Source organism: Opisthocomus hoazin, chromosome 27, assembly GCF_030867145.1.
Source record: "Opisthocomus hoazin isolate bOpiHoa1 chromosome 27, bOpiHoa1.hap1, whole genome shotgun sequence".
NCBI lineage: Eukaryota > Metazoa > Chordata > Aves > Opisthocomiformes > Opisthocomidae > Opisthocomus > Opisthocomus hoazin.
Window position 1 is genome coordinate 8,811,377 of NC_134440.1, and position 26,179 is coordinate 8,837,555.

A 26,179-nucleotide genomic window follows, 5' to 3' on the forward strand; every position below is an offset into this window, starting at 1 on the left:
GCCTAAATATTTTTAATAGACTGAAAAATAAAACCCCAGCCTAGCCTAGTGATTTTGACGGGAATCAGATTAGGGAGGGCACTTAGATGCTGGCAGATTGCGGAGGGAGGGAAGCGCTCAGCCCAGCGCAGCCGCAGCTCAAGCAGCGCAGCGTCCCCGTCAGTGTCCCCCGCTGTCACCCGTGGGGCTGCCGGGACCGCCCCCTCGCCGCACCCCCATCCTGACACCGAGAGCTGGGAGCCTGTTGGACCGCAGCTTTGCAGCAGTGCGTGTTCTCCGGGCATCCCTTGGTGCAGGATTGAAGAGGAAAAACTCTGGATCCTGCTGCACAAACGATGTCCCGGAGGTCTCGGGAGTGGAATGTCCTGCTCTGCGTCCCTGCGTGTCCTCGGGGTGCGGGGAGATGGCTGCCCACCCCCTGAGCTTCGCTTGCGCAGGAATCCTTAGGCACTGAGCTTGTTTCGAAAGAACTTGGCCAGAACGCAAAGGCCGTACGGCGGGGAGTCCTTGGCCGTCTCCGGGTGGGCAGAGCACCGAAGCCACGCTCCCCCCAAGCCGCTGTGCTCGGGCCAGGGGGTTTGGGGCTGGGGTTACTGAAACCAGAGCAGCGTCTCTTGGAGCAGCGTTCTCGGCTCTGGGACCCCATGGGTGAGGGCTGGAGGGACTGTGAGCGGCTGCTGGGACGTGGGGATGGGGCAGAAAACCTGACACCCTCCTGCATGCCTTTTCTTTCCTCCTGGGCGGGAGACGTTTCCCAGTGTCACCGGTCACTTGTGCGTGGCCTTTGACTGTGGCGCGTTATCGGGTGAAGGCCTTTTTTTTTTTTTTTTGCTGAGACTAAATGTGAACAAATTATTTTTATCCGTGCTGAGAGCTGAGGACGGTTCTCATCTGTCAGCTCTTCATAGCTGCGGCACAAAAATCGTAAGGGGAAAAAAAATGACTGTCTGACAGCTACATCTTATTCTATTAGTATGTTTTAATTAGAACACGAGCAAGAAATGTGTTATGAATATTCATGATCAAGGTTATTAAAATGCACAATTAATCTGTGCGCTTTTTAATAACTGTATTAATGGAGAGAGGAGGTAGTTCCTATTTTTGTCTTTTCTGAATTGGGAAGTGTGCCTGAACTTGGTTAGTTGGAAAAGGGCTTTATTTTAAAATAAAGTTGGCTGCCGGCAGCTGCGCGCACGCCCTGCGCTGGAGGAGCATCGGGGGGGTGCAGAGCTGAGCCCTCCAAAGCTGGGGGGTCCCAGGGTGAAGCTGGCTTGGGCAAACGTAATTCGGCTCCGCGCCACGGGAGTTGTGGCACCATCTTGGCTGGTGACTTGGATTTGTGATTGATTCTTCTTTTTTCTTTTTTTTCTTTATTTTTTTTGTCTTACCCCCGGGACTGCACGTGCTTGAACGCAGGAAATCTGTGCCCGGGGGTGAGGGGGATGCCTGGGGATCCCCGTCTCACCCGGCGAACGCCCGTAGGCAGGAGCCCCATCGCCGGGACCCCCGGGGTGCTGCCGGCCGTCCCCCGGGCACCCAGCCTCGCCTGCCGAGCTGCCGGCACCGACGGGTCCACGTGCGACGCTTGGACGCCCTTGAGCCAGCGCTCGGGGAGAGCCCTGGGGATGCCGGGTTCTTCTCCTCCCGGGCTTCCCCATCTCCTTCCCCTTCCTCCACTCACAGAATCACAGAATAGTAGGGGCTGGCAGGGCCCTCTGTGGGTCCCCCAGCCCAACCCCCTGCCCAAGCAGAGTCACCCAGAGCAGCTGCACAGCACCGCGGCCAGGCGGGGCTGGAATATCTCCAGAGAAGGAGACTCCACAGCCTCCCTGGGCAGCCTGGGCCAGGGCTCCGTCACCCTCAGAGGGAAGAAGTTCTTCCTCGGGTTCAGCTGGAGCTTCCTCTGCTCCAGTTTGTGCCCGTTGCCCCTTGTCCTGTCGCTGGGCACCACTGAACAGAGCTCGGGTCAAGCCCGGCTGTGCGGTGCCGGGCGATGCCCGCGGGAAGGCCGGGCTCGAGGGCATCGCCGGTGAGCGCCGTGGGCTGGGGAAAGCGTGGCTGCGTTCGGTGGTGGCACCGGCTTCGGGGATTTTACAGCATGAAGGGGAGCAAAGCCCTGCTGACGGGGGCTTTTCCAGAAGCGCCCGCCTTTGGCCGAACTTTGAGCATTGGCGGGGTTGGCAGAGAGCGTTGGCTGCCGAATTTTAGATCCTTGCTGTGATACGGAGGGAGGGAAGAGCCGGTTGGCGCTGAATGCGGGACGGATGCCAGCAGTCAGAAGAGGGCAGGCTGCTTTTTCCTGGCTTCATCCCAGAAATCCCCGAATCCTTGAAACACCTGCGGGCTGAAAATGGGAGATTTTTGCTGGCACCTTCCATACCGGTGACAGCAGCTCGGGGAAGGCGTGGGACCTTTGCTCCCCGCAGGGACGGGACGGCAGGCTGGCTCCGCAGCGGCACGCCGGCGCGGGCACGTTCGGCGCCGGCCGAGCCCTCGGGGCTGCTCCCAGCGCCGGGTGCCGCGTGCCTCGAGTGGGAGAGCGAGAACCTGGCTTCGCCTTGGCAGCCGCGCAGCCACGTGAACGCCGGCACTTGGAGGGGGGGAAAAAAAGAATAAAATGGCTTTTTTGGGTTTCCCCAAGGGTCAGTTTGCTGTCGCGGGATCAGGGCTGCTGCTGTGCCCCGGCTCTGGCACAGCCCCTGTGCCCCCAGCTCTGCATCTCCCCGAGAGCAGCGAGGGGGAAAGAGGGGTGCCCGGGGCATGGGCTCTGGGAGAGCGGCTCGTCCTCCGCCGCCTGCCGCGGTGCCCTCGGAGCGCCCGGCGCGGTTTTGAGCCCGGTTTGGGGCGCGCTGGTGGCACCGCGGCCTGGAAGCAGCTCATGCCGGGGGGTTCTCCATGGCTGGGGGACGCGTGAGCCCCTTGGCCTCAGCTTGTGTCGCCCATACCGCCCGCTTCGTCCTCTTCCCTCTTCCCTTGCGGAGGCCTGGCAGTGGTTTTTGGGTTTTTTCTTCAGGAATTTTGGCAGAGAATTCATCCTGGGCTCCCAGAGCCGCCCCCACCCCCCCCCCCCAGCTTGCCCCACTGAGCATCCTCTTCCAGCCAGGGATGCTCCTCTGCGTCGGGCGCCTTGGAGACGGGATGGGGTGGCTCTGCGGGGGGGCAGGGTGACCCGACACCCACGAACACCCGTCCTGCCCAGTGCAGGGGTGGGCTGGGGATCAGGACCCCCCTGCATCCCCTTCCCCTCGGGCTCTGGGGCTCCCAAGGTGCCTCCAGGCCGGGTCGGTGCCGCGGTCCTCATCCTCCCAGCGCGAAGGGACAGCGCTTGCAGGGGTGCCTGCAGCTGCGCTTCCCGCACGTGTCTGCGCCCTGGGCGTCGGGGAGCTGCGAAAACACCCGTGAGAGCAAAGGGGGTGGAAGGAGCCTCGCTGCCTCCCGCTCCCCGCTGGCGTTTGCGGGGTGTGCGGGTGAACGGCTGTGGAAGAACAGATCAGCAAAGCCGAAGTTCATTCTGGGAAGTAGGAGGTGGGAGAGTTGGCAGTAATTCTCCCTGGTATCCAAGGTATTATTAGAGGCTTATCCCTGCTCTGCACAGTAATCACATTGGAAATTTTTGATTAGAAAACAAAATCTAAATGAGAGTTATGAATATTCATTAGGTGTGGAGATTAATATGCATAATTATGCAAATTAGACAGCAATTAAACACCAATTCTCTGGGGAAATGATTAACACAAAGGCACAGAAATAGAAGGATGTAATTTGAAAGAAGTTTCTGGTTAAACGAACAGTGAGGGGAGCGGAGGAGACCAACGCGTGGCGTGTTTGCCATAATAATCAGCTTTGCTCAGACGAAATCGGGGTGCGCCCTGCGCCCCTGCCCCCTCCGTGCCCTTGCTCCCGCACGCAGCCCTGGCCCTGCCACCGTCCCGTGCCGTCGCCTCCGAGAAGAAAATCTCCGTCAGGCTCTGCCGGCACCGTGGCTGCGGCCGCTTCACTGTCGGTGGAGGAGCCGGAGCGGAGCGGGGGTCCCCAGAGAGCACTGGGGGGGGGGCACAGAGTGATGCTGGGCACTGTCGGGAGCCGTTACGAGAGGTTTCTCGCGGTGCCCCGAGTCAAGTGTGGCCAAGAACCCCCCGCAGCGGGGCTGGGGTTGCCGTGGGACGAGGCAGAGAGATGGCTCTGGCCGGCGCCGTCCCCGCGGCTCAGCCTCCTGCGGATCCAGGCTCTCTCCCTCTCCGCCCCAGTGTCTGCGCAGCATCTCCAGGACCCGGCCAGAGGCCCAGGGGCACGGAGGAGTCGGACCAGCGCGGGCGGGAGCCCTGCGGCCGAGCGGAGCTGGGGCTGGGCTGCCGCGAGAGGCTCCTGCTGCGCAGTCCTGGTGCCAGCTCGAATGGCGACAGCTTTGCCGGTGCCACTCCCCGGGGTTTTTTTTGTCCCGGGGGACGTTGGCCGTCTCCCCTGGGTGCCTCGCGTGCTGGCAGCCCGAGCGGCGCAGCCTGGCAGCCGATGAAAGGAGACGGCTTCCCACCGCGGTCGGCGTGCGGGCACGTTGCAGAACCCTCCCTGCCTGGTCCGTGGCCATTTTGGGTCAGATCCCCTTGGCCGAGGATACGCTTGGGAGGGCTGAAAAGGACATAAATGGGAGCGTGCTCTGGTGGGCCCTGTGTTGGCCGCCCACCTTCCTCCGTGGGACCACGGGGGGCTTAATTAACGAATAGCCCTGAACGAGCGCGGCTGAGCCACAGGTAACGTCGGACCCCCAGCAGCTCCCGTCTGAGGCTTCCAGCTCTGGGCGCGCTTTTAATCTGCTCGGGCACGATGAAGAACAGAGTTTGGTCCATGACCTGGCAGCACCGTGGGCAAAAATCAGGTCCCAGTGGAGCATCGCGATGGGGGCAGTGGGTTTGGGATTCGCAGTCCTCTTCGCCGTCCGTCTCTGGGGAGAGGAGGTTCATGGACGCGCTCTGGAATAAAGCGAGCTAAAATAGTTGTTTCTCCTCTTCCCACTGTCCCGTGCGTTGAAACGTTTCCAGGCTGCGGTGGGATTTGCTTTGAAGTTTGTGGAATAAACTCGCAGCTGGAGTGGGAAGGTGAGGAGGGAGAGGGGAGGATCGGTCACGCCAAGTGGAAGTGGTTTATTAATGAAAATATTGTTTTGTTTGTAGAAGGAAGAGTTAATTTTGCGAGAACACCTTTGAGGCTTTGCTGATAAAGCAAGAGTAACCTTTGTTCTTCCTGTTTTTCAGCAGGTTTGGATGAAAGACCGGGATCAGGTTCCTGGGGAACGGGAGATCAAAACAGCTCCACGTTTGACCAAGGAAGGGTAAGGACGAAGCACAAACGCCCAGCTCCAACCAAAATAAACGGGGGCTTTACCACGGCGTCTCGGCACGTGGGTTTGTGCCCAGGTTGGGTCTAACCCCAGAATGTCTTTTCTTACCCCATTTTGGACATCGGTTCTGTTAACCCTGCGAGGACGGCGGTTGGGAGAGGAGCCCTCCATCCCCATCTCGCCAGGCTTTGAGGTCCACCTGGAGAAGGCTTCTCCTCCAAACCCCCCCCGGGCCCGCTCCCCGCGGCTGCTCGGGCTTTGGCGAGGGGAGAGGGGGGGTCCTGGCCGTGGGGTGGGAGAGGTCCCGAAGCGGGTCACGGCCACGCGGGCTGGGGGATCTCACCTGATGGGCTGCGCCTTCGGCAAAGCTCGCTGCGCCCACCAAGCGCGGCTTTGGGAGCCCGAGGGGGCGAACCTGCCGCGTCGGCGGGGACGGAGAGCACGGGAGGGCTTTCGCGGGGAAGGAGTCGAGGCTGCGACAGCGCAGAACTGGGGCCTGAGGAGGGGAAGAGAGAAGAGATGTTAACTTAATGGAAATGGTGTTATTTTGACAGATGCGGGTGTTTTGATGGGTTTGTGTGCTTCGTTTTCGGAATGGCACCTTTCCCTTCCCTTAGGTCAGTGGCGGAGCCGGTGCTGTGGCCTCGTTTCTCATTTTTATAGGCCTTCTCCTCGCCCCTTCGTCCCCCTGGCTCAGGGACGGGGGTGCCTGGCTCCCACCCGGTGGGTGCTGAGCTGCGGGCAGACGCCCCGCGTCTCCCTGCTGGGGTGCCATCTCCCCTCCCAGTGCCGCGGCCTCGGGGCTGCCCTGCCCTCCCTTGCCACGAGGAGAAGATCATTTCTGCACCCTTTTTACGAGGAGCCCTTGACTTTGACCCTTGCTGCTATGGCAGAGCCTGAGCTCCACCAGCCTGGCCTTCGGGCACTGGGCTCGGCGGCCCCCACGCCCAGCGGTAACTCTCCTGTGTTCCTTCAGCAGAGCTATGGCGAAGGCCCCCACTACGGCGAGCACAGGGACCTGCCGTCCCACAACAGCGTGTCTTCCTCACCGTTCCTGGGAGCCGGGCTGGTGGGTAAGTGCCTTCCGCCTGCCTGGCGGGCGCGTGGCCGGAGCGGGGGAGAGCGAATGCGGGGTGGCACGTGGTGAGAGCGCTGCTGCTGGCCAGCGGTGCTGGTTCCCATCTCAGATCTGCTCCAGAAGGTGCTCTCAAAGCTGTGGTTGAAGGAATCCCAGAATCAGAGAGTGGTGGGGGTTGGCAGGGCCCTCTGGGGATCCCCCAGCCCAACCCCTGCCCAAGCAGGGTCACCCAGAGCAGGCTGCACAGCACCGCGGCCAGGCGGGGCTGGAATATCTCCAGAGAAGGAGACTCCACAGCCTCCCTGGGCAGCCTGGGCCAGGGCTCCGTCACCCTCAGAGGGAAGAAGTTCTTCCTCGGGTTCAGCTGGAGCTTCCTCTGCTCCAGTTTGTGCCCGTTGCCCCTTGTCCTGTCGCTGGGCACCACTGAACAGAGTCTGGCCCCATCCTCCTGACACCCCCCTGAAGGTATTTATAGGCATCTATAAGGTCCCAGGAGGAGGGGAGCTGCTGTCCAGAGGGTCTCATCCGTGCTTGGCGTGCATGACAGCCGCCGTATTTTATGTGCGTGATTGTTTTTCCCCAGCTTTACAGTAGCACCCAGAGGCAATAGGGGAGATTGATGCCTGCCGTGCTGGCATGGGATGGGCTGAGCTTGCACTTGGGAGCTGGTAACCAAGGGTGGAAAAGCACCAGGAGGGCTGAGAAGAAAAGGCGCAGCTCGTTGTGAAGGTCTTGTGCCAGGCTCCTGGCTGCTTTGCTCTCCAGCCCCGCAGCCCCGGCGCGGTGCGATCTCCACAGAGAGCCGTAGCTGCCCTCCTGGCCACGGCGGGGTGCAGGGGGTCTGTGCACGGCTCCGGCAGCCCCGTCTGCCTCCTCTAATTTAGATGAGAGGGAAGGAAGAAATTATTCCCCATGAGGGTGGTGAGGCCCTGGCCCAGGCTGCCCAGAGGAGCTGTGGCTGCCCCCTCCCTGGCAGTGCTCAAGGCCAGGTTGGATGGGGCTGGGAGCACCCTGGGCTGGTGGAAGGGGGCCCTGCCCATGGCACGGGAGTTGGAACCAGATGATCTTTAAGGTCCCTTCCAGCCCAAACCATCCTATGATTCTATGATTCCTCTGTCCCTGCCGCAGCCGGGCAGCACGCGGAGCTCCGGGACCGGCGAGTGCCCTGCGGCCCCGGCTCTGTGATGCAGACAGCGAGCGTGCCTGACCAGCTGCCTGCGAGAATTCACCCAGTTACCTCTCCCAGCTCGGGGGTGGGAGGAGGGATTAAGAGCAGAAAATATCCATCCTGAAGGGCTTAGAGAGCTCTGATGACATTAGGTCAGGAATTGGGGTTAGTCCTCCCCGCCTTTGCCCACGCGGTGATGGTTAAAACCCTGCAGCCAGCATGGAGGGAGCGGTGTCGGGGCAGGGCCCTGCTGCTAGTGGGGTCTGCTCGTGGTTCGAGCGGTGGGGTTAGAGGAGGGGACTGTGTTTGAAGCAGAAACCCCCCCATGGCAGGAGGTTCCTCCTGCGGAGCTGGTCGGAAAGGGGAAGAGAGGAGCGGGGTTGCGCCGGGCAACGAGCAGCCACGCGTTTGCTCCTGCTGGCTCAGGTCTGGGGCGAGGGGCTCGCTCGCAGCTCTGCTCCCCCCTTTCGTTGCGGGAGACGATGTTGAATTGCCCCTCAGGGGTCCCGCGCAGGCGTGGAAGAGCGTTTCCCAGCAGCTCCCCTGCCCCTCTGCGAGGCCGGAGATTCCTGCTGGATTTCTGCCCCAGGAGGATGGCGGCCAAGCAGCCGAGAGGTTTCCTAACGAGGCGGGGGAGCCTGGATGCAGCTCAGCGGGGCTTCTTGGCAGGGGGTGCGTGGGGGGACCCATCCCAACCCGTCCCACGCCTGAGGCCAAGGCAGCCTCGAGAGTTTCCAGCCGAGGAGGAGCTGCCCGGAGAGGAAGACGGAGGTTTCCCCTTTGATGTGTGCGGGGAAGACGCATTTGGCTTCCTCTCAAAGATGGGGCTCCCAGGCTTTGGCAAGCGCCGCAGCACTCCCCGGCGAGGCCGCAAGCCCAACCGGTCCCCAGCGCGTGGAGCCGGAGCCTCGGCCGCCCCGGTGGGCGATGTCCAAGGGCGAGCTGCGGCCCCGTGGACGGGACGGCGGCCGTCACGCACAGTGCCCGGGGCTCTGGCGCGCGCCGGGGCTGCATCTCCCGGCGCTGGCCTGGGCGGTCGGGTGCAGCACCAAAATGGGAGCTGGGGAGGTCGGGAGGGGCGGGGGGCTCCTCACGTTTCAAAGTTGCTTTTGTTCCTAAAATTGAAGGTGGTTGAAGTAGAAAACATCAATTCCTGGAGCAGGTTCCAAAACACGTAAAGGAGTTTTGCTTTGCCTCTGTGCTCGTGTGCCGAGGGGGATGGACCGGAGGAAGACCACGGGTGGGATTTTCCTCTTATCAAGCTGCTGCTGAAGACCTGCCAAGTGGCCAAATGCTGAGTGGAAAGGGAGAGAAAGGAAAGCAGAGGGGGAAAAAAACCCCTTTTGCATACGGTAGTGTGGAAGCAGTGGCAAAGTGGAAGGGAAAGGCGAGTGGTGGAGACGTGTCAGTTCAGCTGCCAGCCCCTGGTCTCCAGCGAGGTCCCTCTGGGGGCAGCCGGCCGGGCGAGCTCGCACTGACGGGGCCATCGAGTGGCACTGGTGAATTTTAAGATGTGAGGAGATGGAAGGAGCAGGTTAAGATGGACATGTCCAGTGGTACTGGATGGACAAAAAGTGCATGAGACCGTCATGTAAGCCCTGCTCCAAAATCAGAATTCGTATCTCTTCCCAGCTGAACCTCGGTTTCTCCAAGGAGGATCAGAAACTGCAGGAGGAAGCATTTCAGGACGAGGGTGGTCTGTGATGGAAATGAGGGGCTTGGCCAGCGAGAGAGGGAGCCTGAGCCGAAAGGGCCCCACAAAGAGAACGTGCACGTTGGCTTCCCCCCTTGGTACGGGCTCCGGGCGCTGCGCCGGGGACCCACATCCTCTGTCTTTTGTGTCTGCTGAGTCAGCGCAGTGTCCCAGAGCCTGGCCGTCCTCTAACGAAGTGGCACAGGGACAACGAGCGCCCTTCCCGCAGCGAAGGGTCGCTGCTGGCCAGACGGCACTTGTTGGAGAAGCGGGGCTAAACGGTGATACTCTTTTTTTTGGCTCTCTTTTCCGCATGGATCCTGCAAATGGGAAGGAGTCTCCACCCTCAGCAGCCTGTGGTGGGCTGGGGAGCTCCTGCCAGCCCGAGCTGCGAAGCAGCGCTCGCGTCCTTGCGAGGGTGAAGACCCCCCCTGGCCCGGCCAGCGTTTTGGGGCCGCGGAGCGTTGGTTTCAGGCGTGTTGAACTAGAGGGGTGGAAAACTGAGAGGAGGGCAGCAGCTCCCCGAGAAGGGCAGGGCTGGAGGGGTTTGCGTGGGTCGGGAGAGGAGAGCAGGTCGGAGTCTGGGGGGAGCACTGCCACACAGCCCCGACCCCCTGCCAGGCTGCGTCCCGTAGCGTGCCTTGTTCTGCCCGCCGGCTGGGCAGGTCCCTGTGCCATCGCCCCAGCCCGCACCTGACAGAATCACAGAATCACAGAATAGTAGGGGTTGGAAGGGACCTCTGTGGGTCATCTAGTCCAACCCTCCTGCCGAAGCAGGGTCACCTACAGTAGGCTGCACAGGACCTTGTCCATGCGGGTCTTGAATATCTCCAGAGAAGGAGACTCCACAACCTCCCTGGGCAGCCTGTTCCAGTTCTCCGTCACCCTCAGAGGGAAGAAGTTCCTCCTCATGTTCAGACGGAACTTCCTGTGCCTCAGTTTGTGCCCATTGCCCCTTGTCCTGTCACTGGGCACCACTGAAAAGAGCTTGGCCCCATCCTCCTGACACCCACCCTTCAGATATTTGTAGGCATTTATAAGGTCCCCTCGCAGCCTTCTCTTCTTCAGGCTGAACAAGCCCAGTTCCCTCAACCTCTCCTCGTAGTGGAGATGCTCCAGTCCCCTCACCATCCTCGTAGCCCTCCGCTGGACTCTCTCCAGTAGCTCTTCATCCTTCTTGAACTGGGGAGCCCAGAACTGGACACAGTACTCCAGATGAGGCCTCACCAGGGCAGTGTAGATGGGAAGGAGAACCTCCCTCGTCCTGCTGGCCACACTCTTCTTGATGCACCCCAGGATCCCATTGGCTTTCTTGGCAGCCAGGGCACACTGCTGGCTCATGGTTAACCTGTCGTCCACCAGGACACCCAGGTCCCTCTCCACAGAGCTGCTCTCCAGCAGGTCCACCCCAAGCCTGTACTGGTGCATGAGGTTGTTCCTCCCCAGGTGCAGGACCCTGCACTTGCCCTTGTTGAACCTCGTCAGGTTCCTCTCTGCCCAGCTTTCCAGCCTATCCAGGTCACGCTGAATGGCAGCACAGCCTTCTGGTGTATCTACCACACCTCCCAGTTTGGTGTCATCAGCAAACTTGCTGAGGGTACGCTCTAACTCTTCATCCAGGTCGTTGATGAAGAAGTTAAACAAGGCTGGGCCCAGTACTGACCCCTGAGGGACACCACTTGTCACCAGCCTCCAACTAGACTCAGCGCCGCTGATGACAACCCTCTGAGTTCTGCCATTCAGCCAGTTCTCTATCCACTTCACCGACCAAACCTCGTCCCCTGCCCGGGTCCCCCTCCCAAATGCAGCATGGAGGGGGCTGCTCAGCTCCTGGGGGGAGGGGAGAAGCTTTGAGGGCCCATGCTGGAGGAGAGCAGAGCTCCGGTGCAAAGCGCCGGACAGATTTATCCCCAGAGGACAGCGTGCTGCTCGTCCGCGGGCAGCCCCGGTCCGCCCCGCTCCCGGGGTGATGGCCCTGCTGATCGCAGGGCGCGCGCCCAGTCCAAAACCGGTTTGAATTTGCTTTTAAAGGAAAAATACTGGTTTCTGTTCAGCTGTGACACGCAGATGTGGTGTTTGGAGCTTATGGATCTTCTTTCAATGGACGTAGGGCATCCGGCACGGTGGGAGCTTGGCGTTGGGAGGCAGCTTGAGCACGGAGCGGGCGAGGGGCTGCGCTGGCAGCGGGGGTTTGTGGGTGCTGCTCCCAGCACCGGCCTTCCCCTGCCCTCGGGTGACTTTGTGAAGGGGACGGTGCGAGGGCGATCTTCGGGCGGACGCTTCCCGAAGGCCGGGTTCCCGCTCTGCCACAGCTTCAGCTCCTCAAGGTGATGGGGAAAACTGGAGCTCGCTGCAAGTCTAACTGGGCGGGGAGCTCTGGCCTGTGCTGCACTGGGCAGGGTAGCTTAAATTAAAAGAAAAAAAAGAGAAAGCAAGTCCCTGAATGGCAATACCGTCAGTGCTCTGAATCAAAACCACCCCAGGCTGCCGGCGGGGGTCGGTGAGCGCGACGAGCAGGGCGCAGCAGCAACGCTTGCGAGTTCCAGCGCTCCCTCCTCCAAGCTTTGAAGCTTTGAGCCCCGGGTGCCGCTCCCCAGCGCGCGGGTGACGTCCCAGCGAGGTCTGAGCATCCCAGCCCCGCGCGGGGAGAGGTGACGGAGACCGTCCCTGGCTGCCCGGGGTGCTGCCGGGACACGGCGGGGTGACGAACCGGCTCGTCCCGGGGGTGAGGAGGGCTTTTCTGCTTGCTTTGAATCCCAAATCTTCAAAATCTGCCGTGATTTTACCATTCATCCGCAGCGGGGGCAGGCGGGGGGGGGGGGGGATTGCTTAAACAGCGAGGAAACTGATAAGCCATAACAGATTTCTTTCTAGTAATTATTTCTAGTAATTAGCTTCTTTTCAGAGGAGTGTTCCTAATCTGGGGTGTATTGTGAGCTGGGGTGGGCTGGGTTCTTCCTGGACAATGGTTTTCATCTGCCCATGGGTGGGGTTTGTCGCTGCTCCTCATTTTTGAACATTTTTTTTTTTCTTCTCCCACCTTTTAATCCCCGGGTGTGTTTTCATTCCGCCTTCTTCCCCAGGCTGTAACTACTGGAATTACCGGCACGGGGTGGGGCGGTGGGTGCCGGGCGCTGCGCCCGGGCTCTGTGTGGGAGCACGGGGACGGGGTGCTGCGGGGGGATGGTGTGAGCCCACCGCGGGCTGGCCGGAGCGCGGGGCACCGAGCCTCGGCGAAGCACCGGCCTTCGTCCCGGCGGGCGCCGGCAAACCCCGTTGGCCGCGTCGAGTCGCCTTTGCGTGGCTTGTCCGTACAGATCTGTGAGCGGGGCTTGGCCTGGGGAGAGAAACGGCGAAACCGCAGGTTTGTTTCAAAGCGTGTTTCGCTCCGGCGGAGGTGAGACGGTGCCACGGTCCCGGGCGCCGAGGCCAAACCCCGCCGCCGCCAGAAACCTCGGGAAAGAGGAGTTTCACAGAATCACAGAATAGTAGGGGTTGGAAGGGACCTCTGTGGGTCATCCAGTCCAACCCCCCTGCCCAAGCAGGGTCACCCAGAGCAGCTGCACAGGACCTTGTCCAGGCGGGACTGGAATATCTCCAGAGAAGGAGACTCCACAACCTCCCTGGGCAGCCTGGGCCAGGGCTCCGTCACCCTCAGAGGGAAGAAGTTCTTCCTCATGTTCAGACGGAACTTCCTGTGCCTCAGTTTGTGTCCATTGCCCCTTGTCCTGTCACTGGGCACCACTGAAAAGAGCTTGGCCCCATCCTCCTGACCCCCACCCTGCAGATATTTGTAGGCATTTATAAGGTCCCCTCGCAGCCTTCTCTTCTTCAGGCTGAACAAGCCCAGTTCCCTCAACCTCTCCTCGCAGGAGAGATGCTCCAGTCCCCTCACCATCCTTATAGCCCTCCGCTGGACTCTCTCCAGTAGCTCTTCATCTTTCTTGAACTGGGGAGCCCAGAACTGGACACAGTACTCCAGATGAGGCCTCACCAGGGCAGTGTAGAGGGGAAGGAGAACCTCCCTCGTCCTACTGGCCACACTCTTCTTGATGCACCCCAGGATCCCATTGGCCTTCTTGGCACCCAGGGCACGCTGCTGGCTCATGGTTAACCTGTCGTCCACCAGGACACCCAGGTCCCTCTCCGCAGAGCTGCTCTCTGTTTTGGTTCTACCACCTTGTCTCCGAGCCCGGGAGCAAATCCGGCGCGCGGGGGTTGCTCTGCAGAAGCCCTGGGTGAAGGCAGGCCCCGAGGAGGCTCCGTCGGAGCCCGGCACGGCCGGATCCTGCAAGAGGGAACACGCAGGGGAGCGGAGGGAGGTTGGGAAATCGCTTACTGAGCAGGGTTGAAGGCAGCGTGGGCAGGCGAGGGGCAGGGGAGGGAGCTGGGGGGGTGGAGAGGCGGGAGGGGGATGCCGGGACTCGCAGCGAAGAGCTGGGAATACCAAATATTCCAGTTTCTGGGTGCACCTCGCTCCGGGAGCCATCCGCCGCGCTTCACCTTTGCATGCGAAGATTTGCAGAGGTAAATCCGACAGATAGCATTTCCCAGGGAAACCCCTTTCCCGTTCCAGGGATTTATTCCCAGTATCTTTGGATTATTCCCCCCCCCGCTATGATCCCGTAACGCCCATCTGCAGGGTTTCAGTAATTCCATCGGGAGCGAGGTGGTGCTTGGGGAGATTCCTGGCGTTTGCTGCCAGGACCTGCCTCCGTCCCGCTCCTTGCCCCCGTCCTGGGGTTTTGTCACCTTTTCAGCTCGGTGTTCCCAGGGCCATGGCTGCGAAGGGGCGAGTCCTGGCGCAGCCGGGTTTGCCGCCCGTGCCGGCTGGCATCTCCCCGGCAGCAGGAACAGCACCTTCTGCCGGCAAGTTCAGCTTTTTCTTCCCCAACTCGTCGACTCTTTTTTCTTATTTCCATAGGCTGGATACGTTTGCACAGAATCCCAGCACGGCAGGGGATGGCAGGGCCTCTGTGGGTCCCCCAGCCCAACCCCCTGCCCAAGCAGGGTCACCCAGAGCAGCTGCACAGCACCACGTCCAGGCGGGGCTGGAATATCTCCAGAGAAGGAGACTCCACAGCCTCCCTGGGCAGCCTGGGCCAGGGCTCCGGCACCCTCAGAGGGAAGAAGTTCTTCCTCGGGTTCAGCTGGAGCTTCCTCTGCTCCAGTTTGTGCCCGTTGCCCCTTGTCCTGTCGCTGGGCACCACTGAACAGAGTCTGGCCCCGTCCTCCTGACCTCCACCCTGCAGATATTTAGAGGCATTTCTCAGGTCCCCTCTCAGCCTTCTCTTCTCCAGGCTGAACAAGCCCAGCTCCCTCAGCCTCTCCTCGTAGGAGAGATGCTCCAGTCCCCTCCTCATCCTCGCAGCCCTCCACTGGACTCTCTCCAGTAGCTCCTCATCTTTCTTGAACTGGGGAGCCCAGCACTGGACACAGCGCTGCAGATGGGGCCTCACCAGGGCAGAGCAGAGGGGGAGGAGACCCTCCCTGACCTGCTGCCCACACTCCTCCTGATGCACCCCAGGATCCCATTGGCCTTCTGGGCAGCCAGGGCACGCTGCTGGCTCATGGTCACCCTGTCGTCCCCCAGCACTCCCAGTCCCTCTCCGCAGAGCTGCTCTCCAGCAGGGCCGCCCCAGCCTGTACTGGTGCCTGGGGTTGTTCCTCCCCAGGTGCAGGACCCTGCCCTTGCCGTGGTTGAACTTCATGAGGTTCTTTTTGACCCAGAAGAGTTTGCCATTCTTCCTTCTGCCTTGTTTTCCTAGACAATTAAATGTCCTCCGTCTCCCGCCTGCGGTCCAGCATCCCGGTTATCCGATGCCGGCAGAGCCGTTCCCCTCGGCGCTTCACCGCTCGCACCGCCTGAGGAAGCAGCAGCGTTCTCACCGGGGCGGCCGGGCCGTTGCTGACCAGAGAAACCCGCGGGGCATCACCCCGGTTTTCCTCTGGGTTAGCAGTAATCGCGAGCCGCCCGCGGCCGCAGGCTGCGGAGTTATTTCTGTAAAGTCGTGGCAAATAGAGCTGCTAAGCTCTTTTAAAAATTAGGTCATTTAGGAGATCCGTCCTCTGACGTTTTGACCTTTGTTTACTTAACGTTTAAGCCTCCGAAGCGGTGGTGCCCAGCGCGTCCGGCTGTTGCTGGAGGTGAGGGGCGGTGGGACGCTGGCGAGCCCCAGCGCCGTCGGGAAGGGGGGGATCTCAGGTTTGGGGGTTGTGGTGGGGAAACCCACTTGGGAAAATCTGGCTTGAGCTCAAGGCTCCTGTGCTGGGTTGCAGAGACGAGCAGCCTCCGCTCTCACAGGATCATCGGATTGTTAAGGTTGGGAAAGACCTCCAAGATCATCCAGTCCAACCGCCACCCCAACACCCCCATGCCTGCTAAACCATGTCCCCAAGTGCCACATCCACACGGTTTTGGACCCCTCCAGGGATGGGGACTCCCCCACTGCCCTGGGCAGCCTGGGCCAACGCCTGACCACTCATGCAGGAAGGAAATTTTTCCTGATGTCCAATCTGAACCTCCCCTGACACAGCTTGAGGCCTTTGACCTCTTCCCGTATCTCTACCCTGTGCTTTGGAGGGGGCTAGTTTGGGGAAATTTGCTCTCCCCCCGGGCTTCATCTGCTCCCCAAACCCTCTGTACGGGGTGAGGAGCTGCGTGCCAGCCCGGACGTCACCCCGGCGCGTGAACCTGCGTCCCGGCAGGCTGCGGGGACGGCTCTGGGTTAAGCGGATTGGCAGAATCCTCCCCCTCCCGGTTCTGCGTCCTGAGCCAGAGCGGCGGTGGGACGCGGTCACCCCTTCTCAGGGAGGCTTTTGCTGGGGAAGGGGCTGGCAGAGCCCAGCGCCGGCCGCACCGCGGGCAGGGTCCCCTGCGCTGCTCTGGGGCAGCTGCCGGAGCCGGGCCATCCCGCCCTGGGCTCAAAGCTGTTTTCATCATCATCTCCTGCTTCCCTCTTCCCTCCCTCTTCTCCCTGCTGGCACCATTAACAGTCTGTAATTAACAAAAGGGAAAAATTCTGCATAGATTTTCATTTCAGTTTTTCTTTTATTTTTTTAACTTTATGAAAAAGTGCCTGTTCCCCACTAGAAAAATGTCTGATTTTGCTTCGGGTAGGGGGGAAGCCCCAGAGCAGGCTGCGGTGCTGCTGGCTGCCCCGGGCACAGGGCAGAGCCATCCCAGGGGTCCCTCCCCGGGGCTGCGACGCTGCCCTGGCACCCATGGGTGCTGCTGACCGGGGACCACGCTGCGCTCCGGGGCGGTGACGGTGAGCGAGGAGACAGCGAGGACACTTCAGAATGGAAACATTTCACCGCGTACGCTGGGTTTCTTTGTTCCCCCCCCTCCCAAACCCAATATTTTCAGCAGTGTGTGGGCAGGGTGAGGTGGAGGGTGTTGGATAAACGCCGGCACTGGGTGCTGCAGTTCACGCGGCGGCGCTGGGGCAGGTGGGCTCGGCTCGCCCGGGGCTGCTCCCGGTGGGCAGGGATGCTCCGGCTGCGAGGAGCCCCGCGGTCCGGGAGCAGCCTGGCCGCTGGGCCCCGGCGGAGGGGGATCGGGAAGGAGGGCAGCGCTGCTCTGCTCAGCGCCGGCTCTTTGGATCTAGGCGGGGTTTGGGAAAGTTGAGTCTCCAGCGGGAAGGGGGAAGAAGGTAATCCCTGCGCCGCACGGCGCGGGAGCTCAGCGCCGCGCGCTGCTGCTCAGCACGTGCTGGAGTTGTGTGTCCCGATGCGCGGAGGCTGGTGGCTCCTGCCTGGCTCTCGGTTTGCTCCGCCGCTGCCCCTGCCCGTTCGGCTGGCTGTTCTTAGTGTGGCTGCAGGGATTTTTCTTTGGTCTGACCCTGCTCGTTTCCGTGGCCACGAGCACTGCCCTGCGTCACTGCGTTTTGGGGTTTTGCCTTTTCTGGACCAGCCGAGCGCTGCTATCCGTGAACTTCAAAGAGCTCCTGTGTTAGCAAGAAGCTCTGTGACGGGAGGCAGTCGCCTCTGCAGCCGGGTGGAGGAAGCTGCGTTGCCAGAACGGGCTTCGCACCGCGGTGGGATGCCCTGGGAGGGAGGGCGGGCGTGCAAGGGCGCACACAAAACCTCCCCTTCCCTCTTACACTTCCCCTCTACACTGTCCTGGTGAGGCCCCATCTGCAGCACTGTGTCCAGTTCTGGGCTCCCCAGGTCAAGAAAGATGAGGAGCTACTGGAGAGAGTCCAGCGCAGGGCTACGAGGATGATGAGGGGACTGGAGCGTCTCTCCTACGAGGAGAGGCTGAGGGAGCTGGGCTTGTTCAGCCTGGAGAAGAGAAGGCTGAGAGGGGACCTTAGAAATGCCTCTAAATATCTGCAGGGGGGGGGTCAGGAGGACGGGGCCAGACTCTGTTCAGTGGTGCCCAGCGACAGGACAAGGGGCACCGGGCACAAACTGGAGCAGAGGAAGCTCCAGCTGAACCCGAGGAAGAACTTCTTCCCTCTGAGGGTGACGGAGCCCTGGCCCAGGCTGCCCAGGGAGGCTGTGGAGTCTCCTTCTCTGGAGATATTCCAGCCCCGCCTGGCCGTGGTGCTGTGCAGCCTGCTCTGGGTGACCCTGCTTGGGCAGGGGGTTGGGCTGGGGGACCCCCAGAGGGCTCTGCCAACCCCGAACGTTCTGTGATTCTGTGATTCTTACCCAGAACCTTGTTTTTTCTTCTTTCCGCTGTAGGGAAGAGCAGCGACAGAGCCTCGTACTCCACGTTCGGAAGAGACGCAGGGATGCCAGGATTAAACCAGGTAACGACAAAGTGCAGTGAGGTTTTTTTGCTTCATTTACTGGCTGAGCTGCTGGGAGTGAGAGCCTGGGAACGGAGAGGAACGTGGCGGTTTGCATCTCGCCTCTCTGCACGAGGCCCTGGAAAGCCTTTGCTCTGCCCAGAGACGCTGCTGGGTATCGGGGGTTTCTGCGGGCTCAGAAGAGTTGTCAGAGTTTAGAAAATGGGGTGATAGCAGCTTCCCAGTTCTTTTCAAAGCCTCTTCAAGCTCAATGATTTTATTACTGTTAGTCCGGTTCCTAGCTGATTTGTGGTTACGACCCAGCCAGCGCTGCCCTCGGAGGCAGTTACAGCGGGTGGGATCCGAGCAGCACCTTTCCTTGTGGCAGGGTGGCCGCGGCAGAGCAGCGCTCCGGGAGGCTCCTTCGCCCTCTGGCCGCCTGCCCTGGGCCTCTCGCTTTGCCTCCGAGCACTGCGCTGGGTGCTGCTTGCTCTCCCTGGCCAGCACCCCCCTGTACCCCACCAGCATCCTCCTGTACCCCACCAGCATCCCCCTGTACCCCACCAGCATCCTCCTGTATCCCACCAGCATCCCCCTGTCCCCCCACCAGCATCCTCCTGTACCCCACCAGCATCCCCCTGTCCCCCCACCAGCATCCTCCTGTACCCCACCAGCATCCCCCTGTCCCCCCACCAGCATCCCCCTGTCCCTCCACCAGCATCCCCCTGTCCCCCCGCCAGCATCCCCCTGTCCCCCCACCAGCATCCCCCTGTACCCCACCAGCATCCCCCTGTCCCCCTGCCAGCGTCCCCCTGTACCCCACCAGCATCCCCCTGTCCCCCCGCTCGCCGGCTGAGGGGAGGGCGAGTCTCCAGGATGGTTTCTGTGCTGGTGCAACATCCCTTGGGCAGATATCGGGCGTTGTTTCGGGTTTGTGGTGGTCCTGCTGAGGCAGGACCTGCAGCAGATGCTGGTCTCCGCGGTCAGGGAGGGACACGGCGTGGGAGAGCTGCCTCTCGCAGCCACCACCCTGCCCCGTTGGGTCACCCCGTGCGAACCCCGGCGGGGGGACCGGGGCTGTGCCATGGGGAGAAGCTGGCTTCCCGCAGGGAATGCTGCAGGTGCAGACCGGATCCGGGGCGTGCCGGCAGCCAGCCCTGCGATGATCTAGCCTGCTGCCGCCGGCATCCAGGAACAGGTTTTCGGGAAGGAGCGAGCAGCCCCGCTTTGATGTGTTCCTGCAACTGCCCGGTCGGTGCCCGAGCGTGGCCCCGGGGAGACAGTCCCACCATTGATCGGAGGGAGCAGCTTTTGGCCGGACAGCTTTTTCTTTTATACATGTACACACATATGACATGTTTCAATTTTACACAAATTTGTCATAATTTCCTCTTCTCTGAACTGAGGATGTTTCCTTTGCTGAAACAGCTGTGCCGGCTGGCTGTGCCAGAGCGGGTTCAATTTACCACTGAAGCTGCTAAAATAAAAATGGGACGGATGCCAAGCCTGGCTTTTTAATGTTATGGTTTTGCTGGGCTTTCGTGGAGGAGGGGGAGATATAAGGTAACAGAAACGGGGTGGGCAAATGGTGCTGCGGGCCCGGATCGGGTGGCAGAGTGGGAGACGGAGCCCGTTTGATGCGGAGGGGAGACAAAACCCCTCTTGTGCGGGGCGGTGGGAGGCGGCGGGGCCGTCTGCGCGCTCGCTGTGGCCCCCACAACAGTTGTTGCTTCTGGCTCCCGTTAGGGAGGGCAGGAGGGGTGGACCTGGGTGTTCTTTTTCTTTATGAAAAGCGCTGGAAAATTGTCCGGTGGCAGATGCCCGGGGTGGGGAGCAGGTTCCTCCCCGAAACGCCTTCCTCGGGGTTGAACCTCCGGGCTCCCCCGTCATTCAGCCCTAAACCACCTCTGGAAGCATCCCCAGGGAGAGGGAAGGGGAAGAAAATCCCTTTTTCTCGGAAGTTGCCTTAACATCTCAGTGCCTCGCCGGGGGAGCCGGGCAGCAGCGACCCAGCCCTCGGGATCTCCTCCAGCGTGCCGGGCCGCTTGCTTTGCTTGGCCGCGCCGCTCCGTGGCGCGGAGCGGTGTCGGTGCAGAGGTAATATGAGCGGTGGAACAGATTGCAGGAATCTCACCAGCTGTGAATACATGAGCTTCTCTTTCCCTCCCCGACCCCTTGCTGGAGGAGATGGAGTTTTAAAGCAGACGGTTTTTCTTTCCAGTTTCTCTAAAGCCTGAAATCCTCCTTTATTTCAACGTGTTGCCCTCGGAAGATGGGTCAAAGCGAAGCTTTTGTTACGTGAAGGCCCTTTGCTCTGAAATTCCGTGTCCGTACATTCACCTTTCTCCCGAGGTGGAAGGGGCGATGCCATCGGGCGAGCTGCTGGGGCGAAGGCACGCGAGCACCCCACGCTCCGGCTGCTGCCGGCTCCGCTCCGCGCCGCTTCCCGGCGTGCCCAAGGTCAGCCGGGATAAACACCAGGGAGGAGTTTCCTCTTTTTAGAAAGAGGGATTTGACTTTTCCCTGATAAAATGCAAGAGAGAACCAGCCCCAGCAGAGGCGTTGCGGCTCCATTGCGTCGTCCACGGTGGGTCTGGCCGCGCGGCGCTGTGGACGGGAGAGAAACCGTCGGTGCCGGCACCCAGGGCTGGGTTTTGTGGCTGGGGGGGACTGGGAGAGGCACAGTCAGATGGGCTGGTGGCCGCGTAGCCCCTCCTGTCCCTTGCAGTCGTGAGGTGTGACAGCCCAGGGGCTCCCGTGGGCGAGTGCTGTGCCTGTCCTCTGCCCTGGCCGGGACCCTGCCGGCGTACGGGGCGAGGGGCGGCGCGGGACCTTTGGAGGTCACACCAAAGCACCGACCGCGTCAGAAACTGTCATCTCTTGCCGTAAAACCTCGGGAGGCGGTGAGGGAAGAGTTTTTCCCCAAGTCAGTCCGTCAGTCCCCGTGCGGGGAGAGCTGGCTGCCTCCAGCAGACGCTTCCGACCCCTCGGGCTTGTGGGCAGGCCGGCGAGGCGGGCTGGGCTGGTAGAACCATCAGCAGGGTCTCATCCTGCACTGCGGGCAGCGAAGTGAGGTGGGACCGCGCTGATGGCACCTGCTAGTGCATCCTTGGTGTGGAGAGAGCTTCCTTGCTGGGGTCCAGTGACAAAACACAGCTTGAAAGACCCCTTCTTGCCTTCCCCCACCGCTACCCCCATGTTTCCATGTCTTGTTTTTCCTCCTGGCCCCTTGGCTTGGTGTCCTCTCTCTGCTGAGCTGGTGTGACAGCGGCTCAAGGCGGCTCCATTCTCCCCCCGCGAGCGCAGTGGGTTCACGGCGTAATTACACGGAAGGGCTTTTCTGTCTCCTCGTTTGCAGACCGGTTTCCTGCCCAGCGAGATGGGAATCGCCAGCCCCAGCACGCTTTCCCCCACCGGGGTGAAAGGGGGGTCTCAGTATTTTTCTTACCCCAACAATCCTCGCAGGAGAGGTGCCGAGAGCAACATCGGTAAGTGGTGCCGTGGCACACTCGGGTGCTGCCGCTCCGGGTGCTTCTTTGGAGGAGGGGGGAATAAATATATATATATATATAATTTTTAGAAAGAGGCTTTGGGCTCAGAGCAATGTAGAATTTCCTTCTTTCTGGAGGATGTCTGGTTAGGTGGACGCAGCACTTGGTTTGAGGTTCTTCTGAAGACGCCTCCGGCCACGCTGCACATCAGCAGTCGTTCCTGGAATACCTCAGGCCGCCTTCGAGGCCGTTTTTATGGCCAGTGGCCCTTTGTGGAGTCCCCGTCCTGCTGCAGGCAGACGGGACTGCCAGGAACAAGTCGTTGGGAAGCGGCGTGAGGCGCGGGTGCCCTGCCGGGCTGCGGGAGCTGTGTCCTGGGACAGAGGCGGTCTTCGCTCCGGGACCTCTCCCTGCCCGCCCGCCTGCTGCGATGTTCCAGAGCAGGAGTTGCCCACGCGTGGATCTACCTGGGAAGAAGCCATTTTGCTTCTAACGAAGGCTGAGGTCGGGTGTGAATTCAGCTTTCAAGTGAAGACAAGCCCCAGTTCTCCAGAAGTTGCGTTTCTTGTCATAGTTCCCCTTCCAAAGTCAGTTTCTTGCTGCTATTTTGGGTTTTCCCCAAGAAACGAAACCAGAAGTGACCCAGTGTTACACGTATTTTTTCCAGTGCTTTTCAGAAAAAGGCATCCACTTTGGTATTGCCACTTGAAAACGTTACTGGTTTGGGTTGTCAGCCTGGAAAATGGTTCTTTCGCATCAGGTCATTCTGTGTGATGAATATTTCTCCTCCTGAGCCGTGACCTGGCCGAGTCCCTGGCTTGGCAGACGTGTTGCGTTAGCATGCTGCACCCCCCCCCCCCCAAGCTGGGGCTTTCCTTCATTATGAACTGGAAAAAAAAAACCCACCAAATTTTTGAGCACTGCTTCCCCTGCAGCCACTTCTCGGGCTGTTTCCCCCCCCCCCCCCACCTCCCTGGATTGCCTCCCTTCCCCCAGCACACCGCGTCCGCCCCGCTCGGAGCTGGGCCTGGAGCGATGGGCTGGGGAGGGACCACCCGGCCGTGCCTGCCGTCCTGCAGCGACGCTTTCCTGGGGATGCTGCTGTATGAGGAGCAAAGGAAAATACAGCCCCAGCCCTGCATTTGTTCTCTTTCTGCAATCCTCTCTCCACAAACCCACTTCAGGTTAAATTGTTTTCAGATAAAAAACCCCAGTGAGGGGTTATTTATGGGCTCGGTCTCTTCCGAAGAGCAAGTGCAGCCCTGCTCTGCGCGGGGAGCACCTCTTACTGCGGCGTTTTGGGAGAGACTGCCCTGAGAACTCCATCTGTGGGTGAAACCCACCCTCAGAGGGTGTAGACCAGACGAGGAGGAGAAGTTCATCCTCAGACATTTTCACTCTTGACACTTCTTTGGCTACAGGGCATTCGGGATCCGAGCCTGGTTTGTACCTGTGTCTTCCGTCCTTGGAGGCTTTTAGCTGTAGCTTGTTGTTTTCTCTCCCACTAACCCCCTGCAGAAACTGGATCCTCTCTTCTTTTCTTTAAACCAGATGGACAGCCCAAAAAGGTTCGGAAGGTGCCTCCTGGACTCCCCTCCTCGGTAAGTGGAGCGTTGTCCCTGCAGATCCCCCATCCCTGTTCCTCCATCCCCGCTCCCTTTGCTGCGAGAGCTCCAGCCACCCCAAACATGGAGGGGTGGGGAAGGGTTTTCCCCGTCGCACTTCCTGTGGAGGAGAAACAGGGAAGCTGTTGTCACCGCTTAAAGGCGACCAGGACAGCTGTCGGGCTGCGGTGCCGGGGCACTCGGCGGGGAGAAGGAGCTGCAGTGCTCCCGGTGCGGAGCAGCCGTCGGCAGCACCTCCCCGGCCGGAGCCCGGACCCTGCCCGCGCTGGCTCTCGTCTGTTTGACGTTGTGTCGCGAGTGCCCGAGCGAAATGTAATATTCTGAGTGATCAGATTTCACTCCAGAAGGGAAACCAACCCAGTTGTAATGCGGGCAGGCAGCTGGGGCTGCTCCAGGTGTGTGCGCTGCCGGGGCCGTTTTATAAGAAAGCCGAGCAGCCTGCAGGAATACGTTAGCCGTGCTCCTGCGGCTGTTATGGGGGAATAAACTGAGCAAGGTCTTTGTGGCAAGGAGTAATGGGATCTCCAGGAAAGCTAATTGGAGTGGGCTGGAGGGTTCCTGCAGGAATATGGGAGCTGTCTGGCTGCGTGGCGGCCGAGGCAGCATTCCTTGCTGGAGCGGTTGCGTGCTCGCGGGGGGACGGGGAGGCTCTGTCCCGCGGCGAGCTGGAGCCCGGGCTGGGGCTGCGCTGGAGACCTGCCCTTGCCCGAGCGTGTCGTGCCGCTCGCTGCCAAAGCTGGTGCGAAGGAGCTGCTGGAGAGAGTCCAGCGCAGGGCTGCGAGGATGAGGAGGGGACTGGAGCATCTCTCCTAGGAGGAGAGGCTGAGGGAGCTGGGCTTGTTCAGCTTGGAGAAGAGAAGGCTGAGAGGGGACCTTCGAAATGCCTCTAAATATCTGCAGGGTGGGGGTCAGGAGGACGGGGCCAGACTCTGCTCAGTGGTGCCCAGCGACAGGACAAGGGGCAACGGGCACAAACTGGAGCAGAGGAAGCTCCAGCTGAACCCGAGGAAGAACTTCTTCCCTCTGAGGGTGACGGAGCCCTGGCCCAGGCTGCCCAGGGAGGCTGTGGAGTCTCCTTCTCTGGAGATGTTCCAGCCCCGCCTGGCCGCGGTGCTGTGCAGCTGCTCTGGGTGACCCTGCTTGGGCAGGGGGCTGGGCTGGGTGATCCCCAGAGGGCCCTGCCAACCCCTGCCGTGCTGGGATTCTGTGATTCTGTGAAGCAGGCGCCTGCTCCCCCTCTCCCCGGGGACACCCCTGTGTGTCCGCGCACGGGGGAGATCTCGTGCTGCGGCTTCACTTCGCGGCTGGAGCGAAGCTCGGTCCGTAACCTCCACCGCGGGCTCTGCCTTCGGGAACGGACCCTGAGCGGCCGATGTTGGGAGGGCGGAGGGAGAGGAAGCCACGGGGGGGCTTGCTGGTGTGGGCACGCACACCAGACGGCGTGGGAGGGTTCCTGCAGACCCACAGCGTGCAGAAACCGGCCCCAGTCGACAGCACTGAGTTGCAAAGAGTCTCCGAGAGTCCAAGAGACTCCGAGCATCTGTGTTTTACCGGGGGAAACCTGCTCGAAGCAGAATCCGTATCGCTGCGTCGAGTTTCTGTGTGAAATTCAGAGCTTTTAAACCCCGGACGACGTGTGGGGAAAACATCGCTCCGCCAAATGGCCCTTTGCTGGCCTCGGATTTCAAAGGTGAGGGGGCTCGCTGCCCGTCGTGCTGGCGGAGCCCCGAAGGGCCCCGATTCCCGCAGGAAGAGCCGCTCGGCGTTTGCCAAAACTCGGCCCCTTCCCTGTGTCCGAGCCCACAGCCGCGCGCGGTGTTCCCGGCCCGGCAGGCGCCGGCCGTCGCCTCGGCTGCCGCTGGAGCGCAGGGCTCCGGGTTTAGCCGTGAGGGCCGGTGCTGCCTCTTCCCGCTGCCCTCTCTGTGCCGTCACCTCCCGCTGCCTGGTTTGGTTTTGAGCTTCCACACCTGGGGGGAGAGAAATCGGCACCGAGGTGGCGAGAGAAGCACGGAGCAAAAGGAGACGCCGGCCTCAAAGGCAGCGGATCAAAGGCTCTTGCTCGCCTGCGCGGGAGCCCCCCCCGTGCTGCCGCTGGACCCCTTGCAAAATAAATAGGTTAATCAGCATCTTATTAGAACGAAGTGCTTTAATCTGTAATTCCCGAGCTGCTCTGAGAACTGGGAGAGGTCAGCGGCTGGGGCAGTCGCGGGTGGCTGAGCGGGGAGCCGTGCTGCCGAGGGCACCGAGCCGCGCTGGCGGCGTGCGATGGCGCGGGAGGGGTGCGAAGGGCGATGCTGGGCCGCGCCTGGGCGGCTCTGAGCGCGGACGGGCGCGCAGGAGGGACCTGTGCTTGTGACCCACGGCCCTTGGGGGCTGGGTCTTGTGAACTAGGTGCTGGGCTGGGGCAGCAGCACGGAGCCCCTCTGAGCCCCCCTGCGATGCGGAGCTGGAAAGCGGGGTTAGCGCGGGCGGCTGGCGTGTCCGGGCACAGGACGCAGCGCGGGAGGAGGCCCCCGAGCCCCCGCCGGCTCCGCTGGAGGAACCCGGGGAGGGATTTCGTGCAAGTCGGTTCCTGCAGGGTCTTGTTGCCGCAGCGAGCGTGGCGGCTGGGAGCCGCTTCAGCCTGCGAATTCGCAGTGGGGTCACCGCTCTGCTTAGCGTCAGTCTGGCCTGGTGTCCCACCCCGGTTTGTGCGTTGAAGCAAGAAAAACAAGGAGAGAGGGGGGAAAAACCCACCCCCACATCGCAAAGCCCTGCGAATCCGAGTGCTGGGGCTCTCTCGCCGCGCTGGCGGTTTTAACCGGAGGAAATGACCTCACCTGGAGGTCCCGGCGGCCGCCGGCGCGAGGGCTGGGGCCGCGGCGTGGGGACCTGGCACGGGTTCGCCGTTTCCTGCGGCGCTTGGCCGCCGGCGGGGCTGGATGCTCCTCGCTTGGCTGCGTTGGCTTTTCGCAGCCTCCCCTGCGCTGAGCGGGGAAAGGAAAGATCTGGGGGGGCCAGAGCCGCTCCTGGGGTGAAACCTGGGCCCCCAGGATGGGGGGTCGGGGGTGG

General features: G+C 61.4%; 1 protein-coding gene across 15 annotated transcripts in view; it reads left to right on the forward strand.

Moving 5' to 3' along the window:
• Nucleotides 1-26,179, forward strand: part of TCF3 (transcription factor 3) — an 89,892-nt gene that overhangs the window by 41,541 nt on the left and 22,172 nt on the right. For 6 of the 15 annotated variants that reach the window (XM_075444500.1, XM_075444499.1, XM_075444506.1 and 3 more), the window contains exons 4-8: nucleotides 5,250-5,326; nucleotides 6,312-6,408; nucleotides 17,966-18,033; nucleotides 21,371-21,500; nucleotides 23,055-23,104. In XM_075444500.1, coding sequence (XP_075300615.1) covers nucleotides 5,250-5,326; nucleotides 6,312-6,408; nucleotides 17,966-18,033; nucleotides 21,371-21,500; nucleotides 23,055-23,104 — 422 coding nt within the window. The remainder of the gene's footprint in view (nucleotides 1-5,249; nucleotides 5,327-6,311; nucleotides 6,409-17,965; nucleotides 18,034-21,370; nucleotides 21,501-23,054; nucleotides 23,105-26,179) is intronic. The other 9 variants (XM_075444501.1, XM_075444504.1, XM_075444508.1 and 6 more) reach the window with 3 other exon arrangements.